Source organism: Sinocyclocheilus anshuiensis, unplaced genomic scaffold (assembly GCF_001515605.1).
Source record: "Sinocyclocheilus anshuiensis isolate Anshui unplaced genomic scaffold, SAMN03320099.WGS_v1.1 scaffold461, whole genome shotgun sequence".
In the NCBI taxonomy this organism is placed as follows: Eukaryota; Metazoa; Chordata; class Actinopteri; order Cypriniformes; family Cyprinidae; genus Sinocyclocheilus; species Sinocyclocheilus anshuiensis.
The window spans coordinates 2,860,947-2,876,155 of record NW_015541005.1 but is presented as its reverse complement, the minus strand read 5'-3'; the positions used below and the strand labels follow the sequence as shown (position 1 = coordinate 2,876,155).

General features: G+C 34.9%; 1 protein-coding gene across 1 annotated transcript; it reads left to right on the top strand.

The window, feature by feature from the left end:
* The first annotated feature begins 5,049 nt into the window (after window positions 1-5,049).
* On the top strand, window positions 5,050-7,198 carry LOC107690343 (uncharacterized). The gene is made up of 2 exons (XM_016488644.1): window positions 5,050-5,127; window positions 6,069-7,198. The coding sequence occupies exon 2, from the start codon at window positions 6,076-6,078 to the stop codon at window positions 6,958-6,960; it is 885 nt and encodes a 294-aa protein (XP_016344130.1). The 5' UTR covers window positions 5,050-5,127; window positions 6,069-6,075; the 3' UTR covers window positions 6,961-7,198.
* The last annotated feature ends 8,011 nt before the right edge of the window (window positions 7,199-15,209 follow it).

Below are 15,209 nucleotides of genomic sequence, written 5' to 3'. Positions count from 1 at the left end.
CTCACCCTCATGTTGTTACAAATCCGTTAGACCTTCGTTCATCTTGGGAACACAAATTAAGATATTTTTGATGAAATCCGAGAGCTTTCTGACCCTCCATAGACAGCAAAGCAACTGACATCTTCAAGGCCCAAAAAGGTAGTAAGGACATCATTAGAATAGTCCATGTGACATCAGTGATTCATTCTTAATTTTATGATTTTATTTGAAGAATTTTCATTCTTGGGTCAACTATCCCTTTAATGTACAATGTTTCAAATATGCTATTTGAATGCTTGGATTTGTCAGTTGATTGTTTTATGCTGTTTTAGTAAATCACTTTTATATGTGTCTTTAATAAGTTTGAAATATGCATAAACAAATAGCTAAAGAACCCAATTTTTTTTGGCTTGCTTTTTGGTTTATATTTGTTGGCTTTGAGTCATCTGTAAGTTCTTAATGTGGACAAAATGTATTTTGAGCAGATATACACCTTTATGTTCTCTTCTATAAAAACACCAAAATATTCAAGACTGATCCTGCACTACACAGATATCATAAACTCTCAAGAATGAAATTGTCCCTCCCAAAAAACACAAACTCGAAAATTAAAAAGGAGTGGTCGATGAACTATTCATAAATTCTTAAAGTTATGCCCATTAAGCACTTGACCCCAGCTTGCTTCAGATTTACTTTATTTTATTGAGGGTACTGTAAGTCGCTTTGGATAAGAAACGTTTACTAAATGAAACATGTGCTCATTATGTCCATGAGGTGGCAGAACAGCTTCCCACAGAGCACACAGTATATTATGACCATGGACTGTTGTAAAACAGTTTATTTTTTGCAATTTTGTTTCTTTGACTGTTTGTCACTCTTGTGAAGTCCTTCAGCCTTCTGCATTCCTTGGTTGTAACAAGTGGTTATTTGAAAAAAGAAGAAAAAAAAGACATACTTATGACCAAACTAAAGGTTTAATGGTAGTAATGGTGCTTTTAGCCAGACAAGCACCTGTTTGAGCAGGGCTACACCTGTGCGGATGAAGACTCCAATCGCGGTGCTAGTGGAAAGCATGCATTATGAAATAAAGCCGACTTTAACTACAACAAATGCTTTGGTGAGATTTTTACATTTGTGTACCTGTCTTTGGGATATATCTGGTGATACGTTATGCATGCACACTACAAAAGAAACAATAGTGATTTATAAATACAAATGAATCCAAAGGCTTGCTAGCCTTCTTTGATGTACATTCCTGAAAAGGTCTTGTATGACATTATTATTAGTAAACTATCGCTTTTCTTTAAATTAAAATACCGATCTTAGGTATTAAGGGCTTAGGTTGCAAAATGAAGGCAGCTATGAATATTACTCGTATAAGATGTCTACTTTTAAGAAGAAACGTGAAAGTTAGATTGAAATTACACCTAATAACAACATCACCTTGCAATCCAGACTCTTTACATAGCCAGAGGAAATCTTTTCCCTCTGCTCTCCTGAAAGGCACAGATATCTGGTGAAGGGCGACACTTGACTGAGCTTGAGCTCTTTAGATGTCACTGTCATCTTTTATCACTGTTATTCTGGCCTGGTAGATATGACAGAGCAACACCTGCTCCCCATGAGTGGCATCTGCTAATAATATTAAAGTCTGAATATGCTTATCAAGGTCTTCATGATTTTTAGGCCCAATAGCTATAGTCTGTATGGAGCCGTTTCATTAAGGGGCATTCTGTTTAATTTATAGTCTTTTTGAATGGTTTCATAGGTGTCTTCTTTACTGATCTAATGATCAGATGTTTTAGAGATTCACAAAATGAATCAATTATATTAAGGGCTATATGAGGTATCCAGTGTCCAGCGTTTTGAATTTCCATTTTTATATAGTTCAGCTTCCGTATTTGTTTAAAATAGTTTTTAGGAAGTGAAATACTTTAGGTTGATAAATTTATCAGCACTGAACTATGGATAATATTTTTTTAACATCTGAAACCTGCTGTGCTCAGCGTAGGTTACAGTAGCATGTGGCAGATCAGATGACAATTTACTGTTTTGTTTAGGACTTTCCATCAAAATCTGATGTTGTAATTTCTTAATTTCTCTTTTTTTCTGTGTCATCTGTATTCAACAAAGTATTTCCCACTAAAATAGTGTGTGGCAGATTTAATGGCCTTTTTTGACAATTTATTTCTTGTGATTTTCATCAAATCTGTGACAATGTTGGCTTTAATGGCTTGTTTTAATCTGGCTTTTACTATCTGTCAGTTGACAATATTTATAGTCGCATATGTTATCCTGGCTGGCTGAAGGCACCAAAATAGTGTGCACAGTCTCAAGCACTTTATTAATGAATAAAAATCTATTGTATAAAAAGAATCAGGCACTAATAAGATATCTGCTACTACAGTAATCTAGTAGGTTGCTTACAAAAAATTGATAAAATCACAGAAATAATAGATACAACAGAAAAAGCCCCCCTGCTGTTTAGAACAAGTGCTTTGCAAAATGGATTGGTCTTTTAGGAAGTGATTTTTGTTTTTTAGATTGATAAACTGAATAGATAATGATACTGATATATATTTTTTTACATTTGAAACCTGCTGTTCTCATGATAAATTCAATTCAAAATCAGCACGTTTTTTCAACAACATATTACTCGTGACTTTTCTCAAAAGTGTGATGTTGTTTTTTCTTTCTCTTTCTGTGTCACCTGACAATATGTCTACAGTAAAACAATAAGTATTTTTCCGCTGGAAAAACTGGTACTGCTTTTTTTTGTTGGTTTATTTATATTCAGCATGCAAAGGTATCACAGGTGATATCTGTCTGTTTGTTCAAACTTGATAACGTAAGACTTGGTAAATGTTTATTTATGACACAGAACCAATTGAAAATGTGTTACCTTTACTATGGCATACAGGATTGAACTGCCAAATCAGATTTTATTAAATGTCTTTAAGGAAATGTCATATTTTATATTGATAAACTGAACCACTCTTAATTTCTGATTATGATAATGAACATGCAAAACCTGCTGTGCTCAGTGGTATGTGGCAGATCAGCTGACAATTGTCTACAGTAAAACAAAAGGTATTTCCCACTGAAAAAATGAAATGAGAAATTATTTCTGCATTAGTTCTTTTGCTTAATTTGTTAATTTTAGCATGCAAATGTACAGTAAGTGCTATTTTTGCACCCTCAGATTCCAGATTTTCAAATAGTTGTATCTTATCTATATATATATATATATATATTTTTTTTTTCCTTTATTTGTTCCTTTATTTATTTTATATGGATATGATAAAGACAATTTCCATGTTCTTCTGAGTTTTCTAAATGGTTTCGTGTGATTAGGTGCTTTAGTGATTCACAAAATTCTATTATCAATTATAATAAAGGCTGTAGAATGTGTCCAGTATTATGAATTTCCATTCATATATGATTCAGCCTCCTTGGTAATAAAGCTCTTCTGATTCTGATTCTGATTCTGATATTAATTTGAATTAAACTGTGTTTTAGGAACTTTTTTTTTTTTTTTGCTGAATTAACTGAATAACTCTGAATTCCGGATAATATATTTTCAACATCTGAAACCTGCTGTGTTCAGCGTTGGTTACAGTAGCATGTCACAGATCAAATGACAGTATACTGTATTGTTTAGGACTTTCCATCAAAACTGAAATGGTGTTGGCTAATGGCTTGTTCTTAATCGTTCTTTCTCTATGTCATCTGTCTATAGATGTAAAACCAAAAAATATTTCCCATTGAAAAAATTTAAATGATCCCTTATGTTCATGCAATGGAGGTCAGCGAGTAAGTGCTGTACATGTAAACCAGATTAGTGACTGACATTAAGAGGCTATACGGTCTTTAGCATCATTAGCAGTGTTGGGGAAAGTTACTTTTAAAAGTAATGCATTAACTACAGTAACATCTTCTGATTTCTCTCAACATGGGGACAGGAGAGCTGTCAATCAATAAATTGGAAAAAAAAAGTAACTTGCGTTACTTATTTGAAAAAGTAACTCAGATATTCTCTTGTAAATTAAAAAGTAATGTGTTACTTTACTAGTTACTTGAAAAAAAGTAATCTGATTACGTAACTCGCGTTACTTGTAATGCATTACCCTCAACACTGGTCATTAGTGTGCCCATCTCCCACGCCGGTTGTTGCCGGGTCAGGTCCTGTTTGGAGCAAACCAGACACATGAGTGCCGTGACCCGGATGAGACTGAGGTTTAGGTATGAGTGTAATGGAGGCCAGTTGGTATGAGCTGTTAAAGTAAAGGTTTTGTGCAAGTCTTCCCTGGCCTAACAACAACATAGAGTGAGATCAAAAGAAACAGTTCAGAATTATTCAGTTCATTGTATGAAATATATGTGGTTTTATGGTGAGGTAAATATGGATAAATGGAGAGATGGGATTGCCAGTGTATCACGGAAAATCTAATCAACTGACAGAATGTCTAAATATACACCTTAATTTAAGCCATATGAAATTCTGTTAACTGTTAACTTGGAGCACAGACAAATAATAATAAAAAAGCAAGAAAAAATGTGATAATTATAAATCAAGCACAGGGATAGAGCAGATTTTGTACTTTAAAATCACCTTTGGCCTTGGAAAACCTAGTGGTTACACATACTGTAATGTTTCCAAGGCCACGTTTGCCTTGCCAGTGATGATGGAGAGTTCAGTCTACTTATTCTGTACAATAAAGGGATGAGTAAGAATGTTCCTTTGTTCCCATTATTCTCTTAAACTGCCAAACAATTCAACAAGATCAGTACTGAATCAGTACAAAAAACAAAAAACACCAAATCTAGACAAGACATAAAACCGCATCTTCACTGGAAAAAGAAAAAGACTTATCACACCTAACCTGTTTGGACTTTTTTTAGGCTCTGTAAATTCCTACACTCTCAGAAAAAAACGGACATTTCTTTAACCACATCTCAATGTTAGAGGTTGGTCATGTGCTAGGTTGAGAAATAAGTTGGTTAATGACGATATAACAGCAAGGGTGAGTAGCAGATTATACAATATATAAGTGAGAGTCCTATGAAAGCTCTTCAAAAATCTGTTCTGTTATCATCAGCCAAAATCTGTGTCTTCTACAACAAGCAAGACAGGTCCTGCATTTACTGGTAAGGTGGTAATCTAACTGATCTAAATTGAATCAACATTGAACTGACTTGAGCTGAATAATGACACTATTACCTTCTGTAGAGCTGCTTTAGAGTTGAATTGAATTAGTTTCATAACTGATGAACTTGGTAGCATTGACACTGTTATTGAACTGAGTTGAATTAACATTGAGCTGAATAATTACACTATTGTCTTCTGTAGAGCTGCTTAACAGCTGAAATTTAAGCATTTTAGCAACTGATTAATTGGCAGAACTTTAAAATAAGGTTTAATTTGTTAACATTAGTTAAGTACATTAGTTTACATTAACTAACAATGACCGATACTTCCACAGTAATTATTAATATTAGTCAATATTAATTTCAACATAAAATTGTACATTTTTTAAAATCAAAAATTGTATTTGTTAACATTAATTAATGCACTTTGAACTAACATTAACAAAGATAATAAATCAATCCTTTAAAATATATTGATCATGGTTAGTTCATGCTGCTAATGCAGTTATGTTAACAAATGGGACGTTACTGTATAGTGTTTCCAATTTATTTTGTAACTGTTATTTTCCTGTTTATTAAGGTGAGGCTGCTTTGAAACAATATGAGGCACTATATACTTCAGATAAATGTAAATTTCATTACAACAAATATTTAACATGTAGTATTTTTCTACCTTGAAATGCTTTGAAGTAGATATATGCAAATAGATGTAATGTGCCAAAATATGTATGTGAAGAGTACATATTACTCTACTACTATTAAGTACTGAAGTGCTTGTGACATTAGCACTAAAACATTTTTTTTAATAACAAAGATTTGAAATGCTATGCACGTCAGAAATGAATACAGTGAATAAAGAATTTATATATTTTTCTTATTGTGTAATCAAGCAATAAATAAACAAAGTTCCCTTTTTTTGCTCTTTTTTTTCCTATGTGAAGAAAAAAAATGGCAACACATCTAATAACAAAGCTCAATGTCTCCACCACTAAGGATGAGGAGGAAATACTTGCAGCTAATGGTTATCAGCTCATCAATTCTGACCTCAATGAAGGAACTGGTAAAAAACGGGTCTTCCTTTGGTACAAGAAAGAGTGTGGCTTGAAACCTGTGACCAGGATCCAGTTTTCATTCAATGACAAAATGAAAGCTGGTCTGGCAGATGCTGGGTATGAGCTGGTGGACAAGGATCTGAATGCAGGAGCTGGTGGAAATCCCATCTTTCTTTGGTACTTCTACGGCAGCACTGAATCTGACATTCCCATTACGAGCCTCGAGGTAAGCAAAGATGCCAAAGAAGAACCTGCTCTTCTGAAAGATGGCTGGGAGAGACTGGGCTGTGATCTGAACCGTAAGGCGGGAGGAAAGTTCATCTACCTCTGGGTGAAGAGAGAGAAGCCGAGCTACATCTGTGAGATCACAGCAACTGTTGACTTCTCTTCTGACAAGCAAAAGTTTGATCTGGGCTTCACTCGTGTGGATGAAGACACCAATCGTGACGCTGGTGGAAACTACGTCTTCCTCTGGTATCGCCGCACAACTGATAAGAGCAAGGCTCTCACTGCTCTTAACGCATCCATCAACTTCCAGGAAAATGTAAGGCTTCAGAATGAAGACTTCAAAAAGCTCAGCATTAATCTCAACTCTGGAACCGGTGGAAACGATGTCTACGCGTGGTACCTGAATGAAGGATGTGAGTCGCAGATCATAAACCTGGTTCTGCTGATCAACCCTGATGCCTGGACTGTGTATCAGAAAGCCGGTGTCAACTTTGTGGACAAAAATCTGAATGAGGGCAACAAGGGCTGGAAAATGTACCTAGCATACCAATAGTGCTGTGGCTTAAATAATCTAACGGGTGCCACTATATGGCAACTATAAGCACAATTATTCCAAATTGTAATGCATGACTTAAAAATCACTCTTTAATATCCCTTTGTGACTTAATACACATAATGTTGACTTACTGTTGTAACACACTCAATCAAACTCACTTCATTTGGCTTTTGAATTTTAAAGCACAATGAAATAAAGGCTTCTTTAACCACAGCAAATGTTTGGTGAGATTTTTACATTTGTGTACCAGTCTTTGCGACATAGTAATATGCACTAACCTCTCATCATATACTCATATTTCAGGATAATATACCCTCATACTGCCAAGGAATTCAAAGTGATTATATAACAACAAATTAATTAAAAAAACATTTTTAGTCTTGTTTTTTGTCTTGTTTTAGTTCCAAAAGGGCTTAAATAGCGGTATTAGCTTTTCTGAATTAGATCTTTATAAGGTTCTTGGTATTAATCAGGTACGTTACCTTTTACCTTACCTGTACGTTAACTTTTTTTGCACATAGCACTGATGCTACAGAGGTTGAAAGTTTTGTAGCACAGAAAACTAAATTGTACTAAATTCTTTTTATTAATAAAAGATGTCACCATCTCTGAAAACAACCACAGGCAGTGCAGTTCATCACATAAACTGGCATGTGACTGTCAAAGGACATTAATGTTCTACAAAAATGTTCTTTCAGAGAAACATTTTCTTTATTTGCCAAACATGATAAAGAACACCAGGTTTGTACTTGTTTGTAGGGCTCAGTAATATAACTTATGACATTTCAGTAACTCCCTTATATGGACAATTTATCCGGCTGTAGCTGTAGCTTGATAAAACGCAGATAGAGATGTTTTAACTGATGAAACATGAAAACAATAAACATGTGACTGCAATTACATAAGGTTCATGTGTTCTTTAAGCCACCTCGGGTTTTATGAGAATAAAGTACATTTATAATGCATTGCTAATCGACATAGCCTTTATCAATGATGTGTAGTATAATACTATAAAACAGTATAATTTCTACCTCATTCTGTGACATGAAACCACATCAGATCACAAAAAGAAGTCATTTAATATATAATACAGTTAATATATCAGTTGTTTCTGTTGCTTACTAGACTAATATTGAATATGGAAATCCTTAATACTGATCCATTCATTCACTGATCCATAAAACAGTAAAAAGGTGTCATTTTTCAGGTTAAATATTGTATTAATACAATTAATTAATAATTATAATAAATATAATTTAAATTAAATAGCTATTAAGTTATGCCCATTAAGAACTTGACCATATCCCTCCATATTGACTGTCCTTAATGAAATGTACTGTGGGTCAGTTTGGATATGAAAACATAATAACATAACTAAAATGACAAATGTTATCCTATAATTCCGTTTTCTCAGCTCATTGTCCATTATGTCCACTAGGTGGCAAAAACACTTTACTTTTGAGTTCACGTCTGTGATGAGAACAAAACATGCAGGTCAGTCCTGGAAATCCAGTCACAAAGTCACAAGAATATTAAAAAGGTATGACATGCTTATATGAAAAACTTTTTAATTGTTGCCATTATACATATGATTTCTCTCTCTCTCTCTCCTTTTTTTGAAATTCCTTCTTGAATTTTGAATCCCTGCATATTCTGAAGTTGAGACTGAATTATGCCTCATTACTCTGCTATACATTTAAAAGAAATGTCTTTTAATTTATACAGTAGTCAACATTTGAAGTGGATCAAAAAAGTTAATCAAAGTTGTCCTAAGACAAGAACACATTGGTTTTAGGGGTTTTAGGACAACTTTGATGAAAGGTTTTGATCCACTTCAAATGTTGACTACTGTATATTATATATATATATACTGTAATTCTGTCATGGTTAGCCATACTCTGCTGGCATTTTCTATTTCAATCACAACATGCTCTCTTTTTCTTGTCCCCATGAGAAATATACACCTTTTGTTGAAGTCTCATTCTGTACCCTTATGTAACAGGCTCATGGCCTGGTTTTAAAGGCATCTTCTGTGCTGCTGCTGCTGTTGGGAGTTGTTCAAAGTGGAATTTCCTGGCATTTTGCAGTGTTCTCTCTGTATGTCTGAGATCAGATTGGCAGCTGTCCCGCTGTGCTCGGGACAGATAATAAAAGTCTTCAGACAGTAATCAGCTGCAGGTTACAAAACAATGGCGAAATCACCACAGCGATGTCAAGCAGTGATACATCTATAGTGCTATAGGGAATGTATGTGGGGTAAATAAGGGCATGTAGTGTATGTATTTTGTACATAGAATCTTATCAAGCAGACTAACATTCTCATTTAATCAAGTTTCTATTCGTGTGACAGCCACTCGTCCAGGAAAGCAGGATGGTACAGTTCACATACTGACATCTTGTCTGATTGAAACAGAAATTCTAAGCAATGATCAGATAGAGTGACATAAATGAAAGCTGTTTACTTTCATGATGCTCTTTCATCCTGTGTAAATAAAATTGTAATAACTAGCTAAATTAAAAGAAATGTGTTAGATCATCAGTGCCATCTGAATCTGCCTCACCAGATGCTTTCCAACAGAAAACATTTGGTTCATAAACTAAGTAGTGGAACAACACAAGTGTATGCTTTCAGTTTTGTGATTGTCAGCTGTTGGCCCTAAATTATCAGTGTTTTTATCTGTGTACCTGCAGACTATGAGAGATGCCACAGCGATCAGGTTACGCAGATATCTGTCTTTGTTTTTACACCTGAAACTGCAAGCCATTACATTAACACACAGAGCAATACCGGTTATGTACCGCATTTGACAGTGAGTCGATGTGATATAATGCTGATTTCCTGAGTTTAGAGATGATGGGAAGGACTGAAAGTAGAAATCTGGGCCAGAGGCTGAAAAATTCATCCGTAATACACTGAAGCATGGGCCTCAATTTAGCAAACCCAGCTAACAGGAGTATACAGTATTACCTGCTGACAAAACAGAAGAGTCTTGTGTGTGTGTGTGTGTGTGTGTGGATATATGCTTGGAAATACTCCAGTGTTGCATTTTTCCAGCATTTGTCAGCACAGGGTAACTGTGGGTTTCTCTGGTAAAGTCATCAGGGTGAGACCACAGGAGATAGAGGAATTTTGTCCTGATCAGGTAATGTTTTCGTGTGTGCATGATTGTGCATGTAGGAATAAAACTGAAAATAAATAAGTATATAAATAACCTTAAAAAATAAAACTTATTTGTTTACAATATTCATTTTTCTTTTGTTTATCTAAATCAGTAACAACTGACATATAGCTTTCATATAGACGTTTTTTTCTATTAGAAATTATTAGCATGACAATTTAAGTAAAAGGTTGAAAAATTCGTATGAATCTCAGAAAGTATTCATATTTGGGCTTTCCTCCCTTTTGCTTTAATGACAGCTGCACTTGTGGTGATAAGAATATTCATAGTTATAGATATGAATACAATTTCCCCACAAATTTTTTCATAATATTTATTTTCTTTTTAGTACTGTATGTATCTTTCATGTTGTTTTTTTAATCCTACAATTGTTTTATTCCATGTTTATATTTAATTTTGAATTTCACAGAATTTCCTGCAGTCTGAGACTTTTGGATCCCACTCTGTGTCGAAACAAATGTGTAAAAATATATTGAATATTCATAAAAGAGAGGTGGTGCTTGACGATCTGGCCTGATAATACAAAGGTTGCGGGTTTCATTTCTGGGAAGGGACATCCATGAGCTGTGAATTATGCTTTGTTTTATCTCTGTATCCTTGAGCAAAGCAATTACAAATGTTGTAAAATCCATCTGCTCAGTGCCAAGTAGGTTTTCAGCTCTTCTGACCGTTTTATCCTCTAACGGTAGTAATGGAAAACACCAAAAGTTTGTGAAAACAATGACAGAATCATGTAATTTTTCCCTCCTTCATTTCACCGCAGTAATTAGAGAAAAAAAACTGTCCTCAGAAAACATAGACAATACTCTCTTTTGTGGTTAGGTCAGGCTAGTCCGAAACAATCAACTCAAGTTTTGTTATTTGTTCCTTGCTTGTGTTTACACAATCTGACCAGGAATTTATGACCCACTGTACAAGGTCAAAGGTTTTCTCATTGGTTAACCACTTGACCCGCCGGTCACCATCTCATTGACATACTTCATGCTTTGTGTATGTTTGTGCGTTCTTTCTTGAGTTTGGTCTGTGGGAAGGAGTGTCCACGTCATCCATTACCATTAAAGTCATGACCTTGTACCCCTGAGACGTTCTGGAATGCGGCACATCCACTGCGCGCATGTGTGTGTGGAAGGAGCTTGAGAAGTGTGCTGTGGGAACTGTCCTTCGGTACACACATGCAGCCAAAAAGAACTCCTTATTTTCCTTCCTTGCCTCCACACAACATCCACTTCCTGCCTCTCTCCTAGAGAAAACTTACTGATGTATGTTTGTGTATCCGCGTCTCTAGGACAATAAACTTCCAGGCTGTTTATGCATCACCACTCATGAGGAAACATCAAGTAGCCTACACCAGAGAAAAATTCACAAACAATGAAGAATTTTTTTTTCTTGTCTTATAAAACATGAACATTAATGACCCAATTAAGCGTTACAATAAAAAAAGAAATACTTAAAAAGATGCAAAACAAGAAGTGAAATATTGATGACTCTCAGCTGTTGAACTAATAATCATTCTTTTACCATGGCAATATAAAGTATTGTTCTGTCATTGTTGAGTTATTTTGTGTGTGTGTTTTTTTTCAAGGGCGATTTTAATTCATAATGGACTTTAAGTGTTGGCACTAGCTACATTTGATTTCGTATGAATTAACATGAAGCTGAGAAGAACCTACAGTCCTGTTTTTCGTTTTTTTCTTTCTCTAGATTTCATTTATTTATTTATCGTCCGCAATGACGCTGCGTGCAAGATACTACATTTACGAACAAGTGAAATAGCACTGTTTTTGGTTTCTTCACATGTTGGGTATGTAGAACTAGGTTACAATATCTTTACGAACATCGGATTTTATTGCATGGTAGTACTGTGGTAGCACTACCAGATTTGTCCACTTGGGGTGATCGAAACGCATAGAATGATTTTATGTGGCCAAAAACAAACAAAAAACTGATCTCCTGTCGCCGATTTGTGTGAGTTCAATCTGCATTGTGTCCCTTTGAATGAACACGAGTGTAGTCTGAATTCTAATCTGAATACTGATAGAACATAATTTAGCCTTTCTATTAAGAGAGAGAGTTATTCTACAGAACATAAGAACTGCTTTAAAGGAAAGAGGCTAAAGCCAGAACAAAAGAAAGAGAGACACAATAACTTAATGCTAAGAAGAAAAGCTGAGTCAGTCCCAGACATCTTGACATGAGCGACAATATGTGGCCCTACAGGATTGGCAAAAGGCCTCATGCCAGACCTAGCTAAACTCATTCTTGGTATGTCAGTCATGTGATTTCTCGGATTTTTCTCAGTGGAGGATTTTTTTTCTTTTTTTTGACTTTGATAGTTATGTCACCATTCCTATCAGGTTTGACATTTGCTTTATTATTAGGCTACTTAACACAAACGAACAACCAGCATAAAGTTCAAATGTCTGGAAACCACTAATGAAACGCTACTTTTTCACTTTCACAAGTACTTTTTTACTTTTTGCTTTTTTAAAAATGTTATACATCCTTTCAATTACAAAATATTTAACAATGTAACAGTTTGAGTGAAAGCTCAATTACATAAACCAATTTAGTGCAAAGATATAGGGTTCTGTGTGCTTGTTTTCAGTTTTTGCCACAACTATATGAGGTGATATACAAAACAGTTAGCCTATATGTGTCGCTCACCTAATCTAAAGCAGATGGTATTTAAAATGGTCTAATTTTTTCTATTACTTTCAATTTTTTTTTTTAGCCAAGAAACCAAACATACAACCCAGCGCTGGGTAAAATATGGACAAACCCAGCTATTGGGTTGTTTTGACCCAGTGGTTGGGTTACTAGCCAGAAAGCTGGGTTAAATATTTCACCCAGTGCTGGGTTGTATTTAACCCAGCATTTTTTAGATCTAACTTGCTAAAATATGTAAAAACTGAAAGTACTAAATGGAAATATCTTAAATATTTCTACAATGTGTCATAAAAATCCCTTAGACAAAATGACATCATGACATTTCTCACGCCAGTCCTGAGAAACTTTATGTATGTTATGTTTCTCAGGTTTTCACGCAATGACAGGTAAGATTTCTGTTTTCATTTCCATGGTAGACCAGCTTCACAGAAGAACAGTTGTAAAATACTTGGATGCCAAATATGGGCAACTACACTCTTAAAAAATAAAGGTGCTTAAATGGTTCTTCACAGCGATGCCATAGAAGAACCATTTTTGGTTCCACAAAGAACTATTCAGTCAAAGGTTCTTTAAAGAAACATCTCTTACTTGAAGCACCTTTATTTTTAAGAGTGTACTTCATTCGTGTTGTCCTGTTGTGTAAGTGTTTCTAGACAGCTATTTTTAAAATACATTCATTGTTGTGTAATGTCACTTGACTACATTCTGTATGAACCACAAAATGTTAGGTCTTATACTTTCAGTGCAGTGAAGTGAAAGAATATTTACATTCTTATAATGTACATTTTCATTCTCTACAAACACTTTGTTTTTGGAAGTAACATTATATAGGTACTGTATTAGTAAATACTAAATGGGTCGTGCTAACCAGCCAAACCTTGATCTCTTGATTAAATCTACATTTAACAAATCAAATTCCTCTTTAATGCGCTCTGTAAAGAAATATTTTATAGATCATTGTGTTTTAATGTGGCAGTGCAAAGTTGTGCATGTCAGAGAAACCCCAGACAAAAGATTAAATTACTGATAGACAATAGTATAACCTTAGGCTGACTTGTCCCAGTTGCAAAGACTTCAGTGTTTTTTGTTTTCTATTGTGTGTTACAAGAAAAATGATGAGAAATCCCAGTGCTACATACTCAAATGTCTACATTGAGACATTCACACACCCCTTGAGTCATGAAATCAAGTAAAAATTGTGGTTATTGTATGAATAGAATAGAGGAGATTGAAAGAACTTGAGTCTAATTTCAGATGAGATGGGAGATTATGGGAATCACTGTTATTATAAATTCTCCAGATCCATCATGTCTTAAATGCAAATGTGCTCTGCAGGGTGAGTGATTTTCCATTCCTCTCTTTCCCTTAAACGCTTCACTCCTGCTGGGGGACAGATCGGTGGAAAGAGACTCCACACAGTCGTTACCCTGTTTCAGGTTTTCTTATTTGTTTATTTTGTCTTTGTTACTACTGACATTAATGCAGTATGGATGATAGTCAGCTTTGTGATCGAGTATTTGGTTTCCCTAAATATTAGTCTTGCCTCCAAAACTGAGTTTGCGGCTTTTCCTTATGCGTCAACATTGAAGGCATTGACTAGTATTTCTAGACCCCTGGTGACTAACACAGAGGCTAATACAACTTTACCACAAAGACAAAACCTTTCATCCTTGCCTTTTTTAAATATCCACAATACTGTACAAACTAAGTGTTAGTGTTAGCTTGACTTGTTAACTTTTAGTACAACAAAGTGAAAGGATTTTTATGTATCAATGTGTATTTTTATTTTAATTTTAGTACTCTGCAAACTCTTTTTTTAAAATGCTGATCACTATAGTGTTTTGAGTGGTTGTTAGGCCGTTGCAATGGTGAGGTGGTATCCTCAATAAGCCCTATGAATTAGTATCACTCATGTCTGTGGCACAAATGGTCGGATAAGAAGATAAATATGACGCCATGTGTTTGCGTCAAGGAGGACTGAGATCACAAAATGTAAGGCGACCAATAAAAACAGCATTAAAATCATCACCATGTTTTAATGCACTGTGATTCACATGTGCATATGGAGAAGGGCCGGTCTATGTGTTTTAGGAATGTCTGTAGAGACAGTTTTGGCATATATAGATAACTTTTGCTGCATTAGCGATAATGTTCTGTTAAGTTATTTATGAAGTCTCTGAGATGAGTTCCAGATTTATGGATGTATTGTTTTACCTGTTTGAGCTGTTTCTGACATACTTTAGTTTCTATTTCAATCCCTTTCCCTTTCTGTTAAAGAATACTTTCCCAGTAGCCCAGTGGTGAAATACATATTGATGTAGGCTTTGTGAAGAATAGTTGATGTGTAAGTGTAATTCTATCTATCTATCTATCTATCTATCTATCTATCTGTCTTTCTCT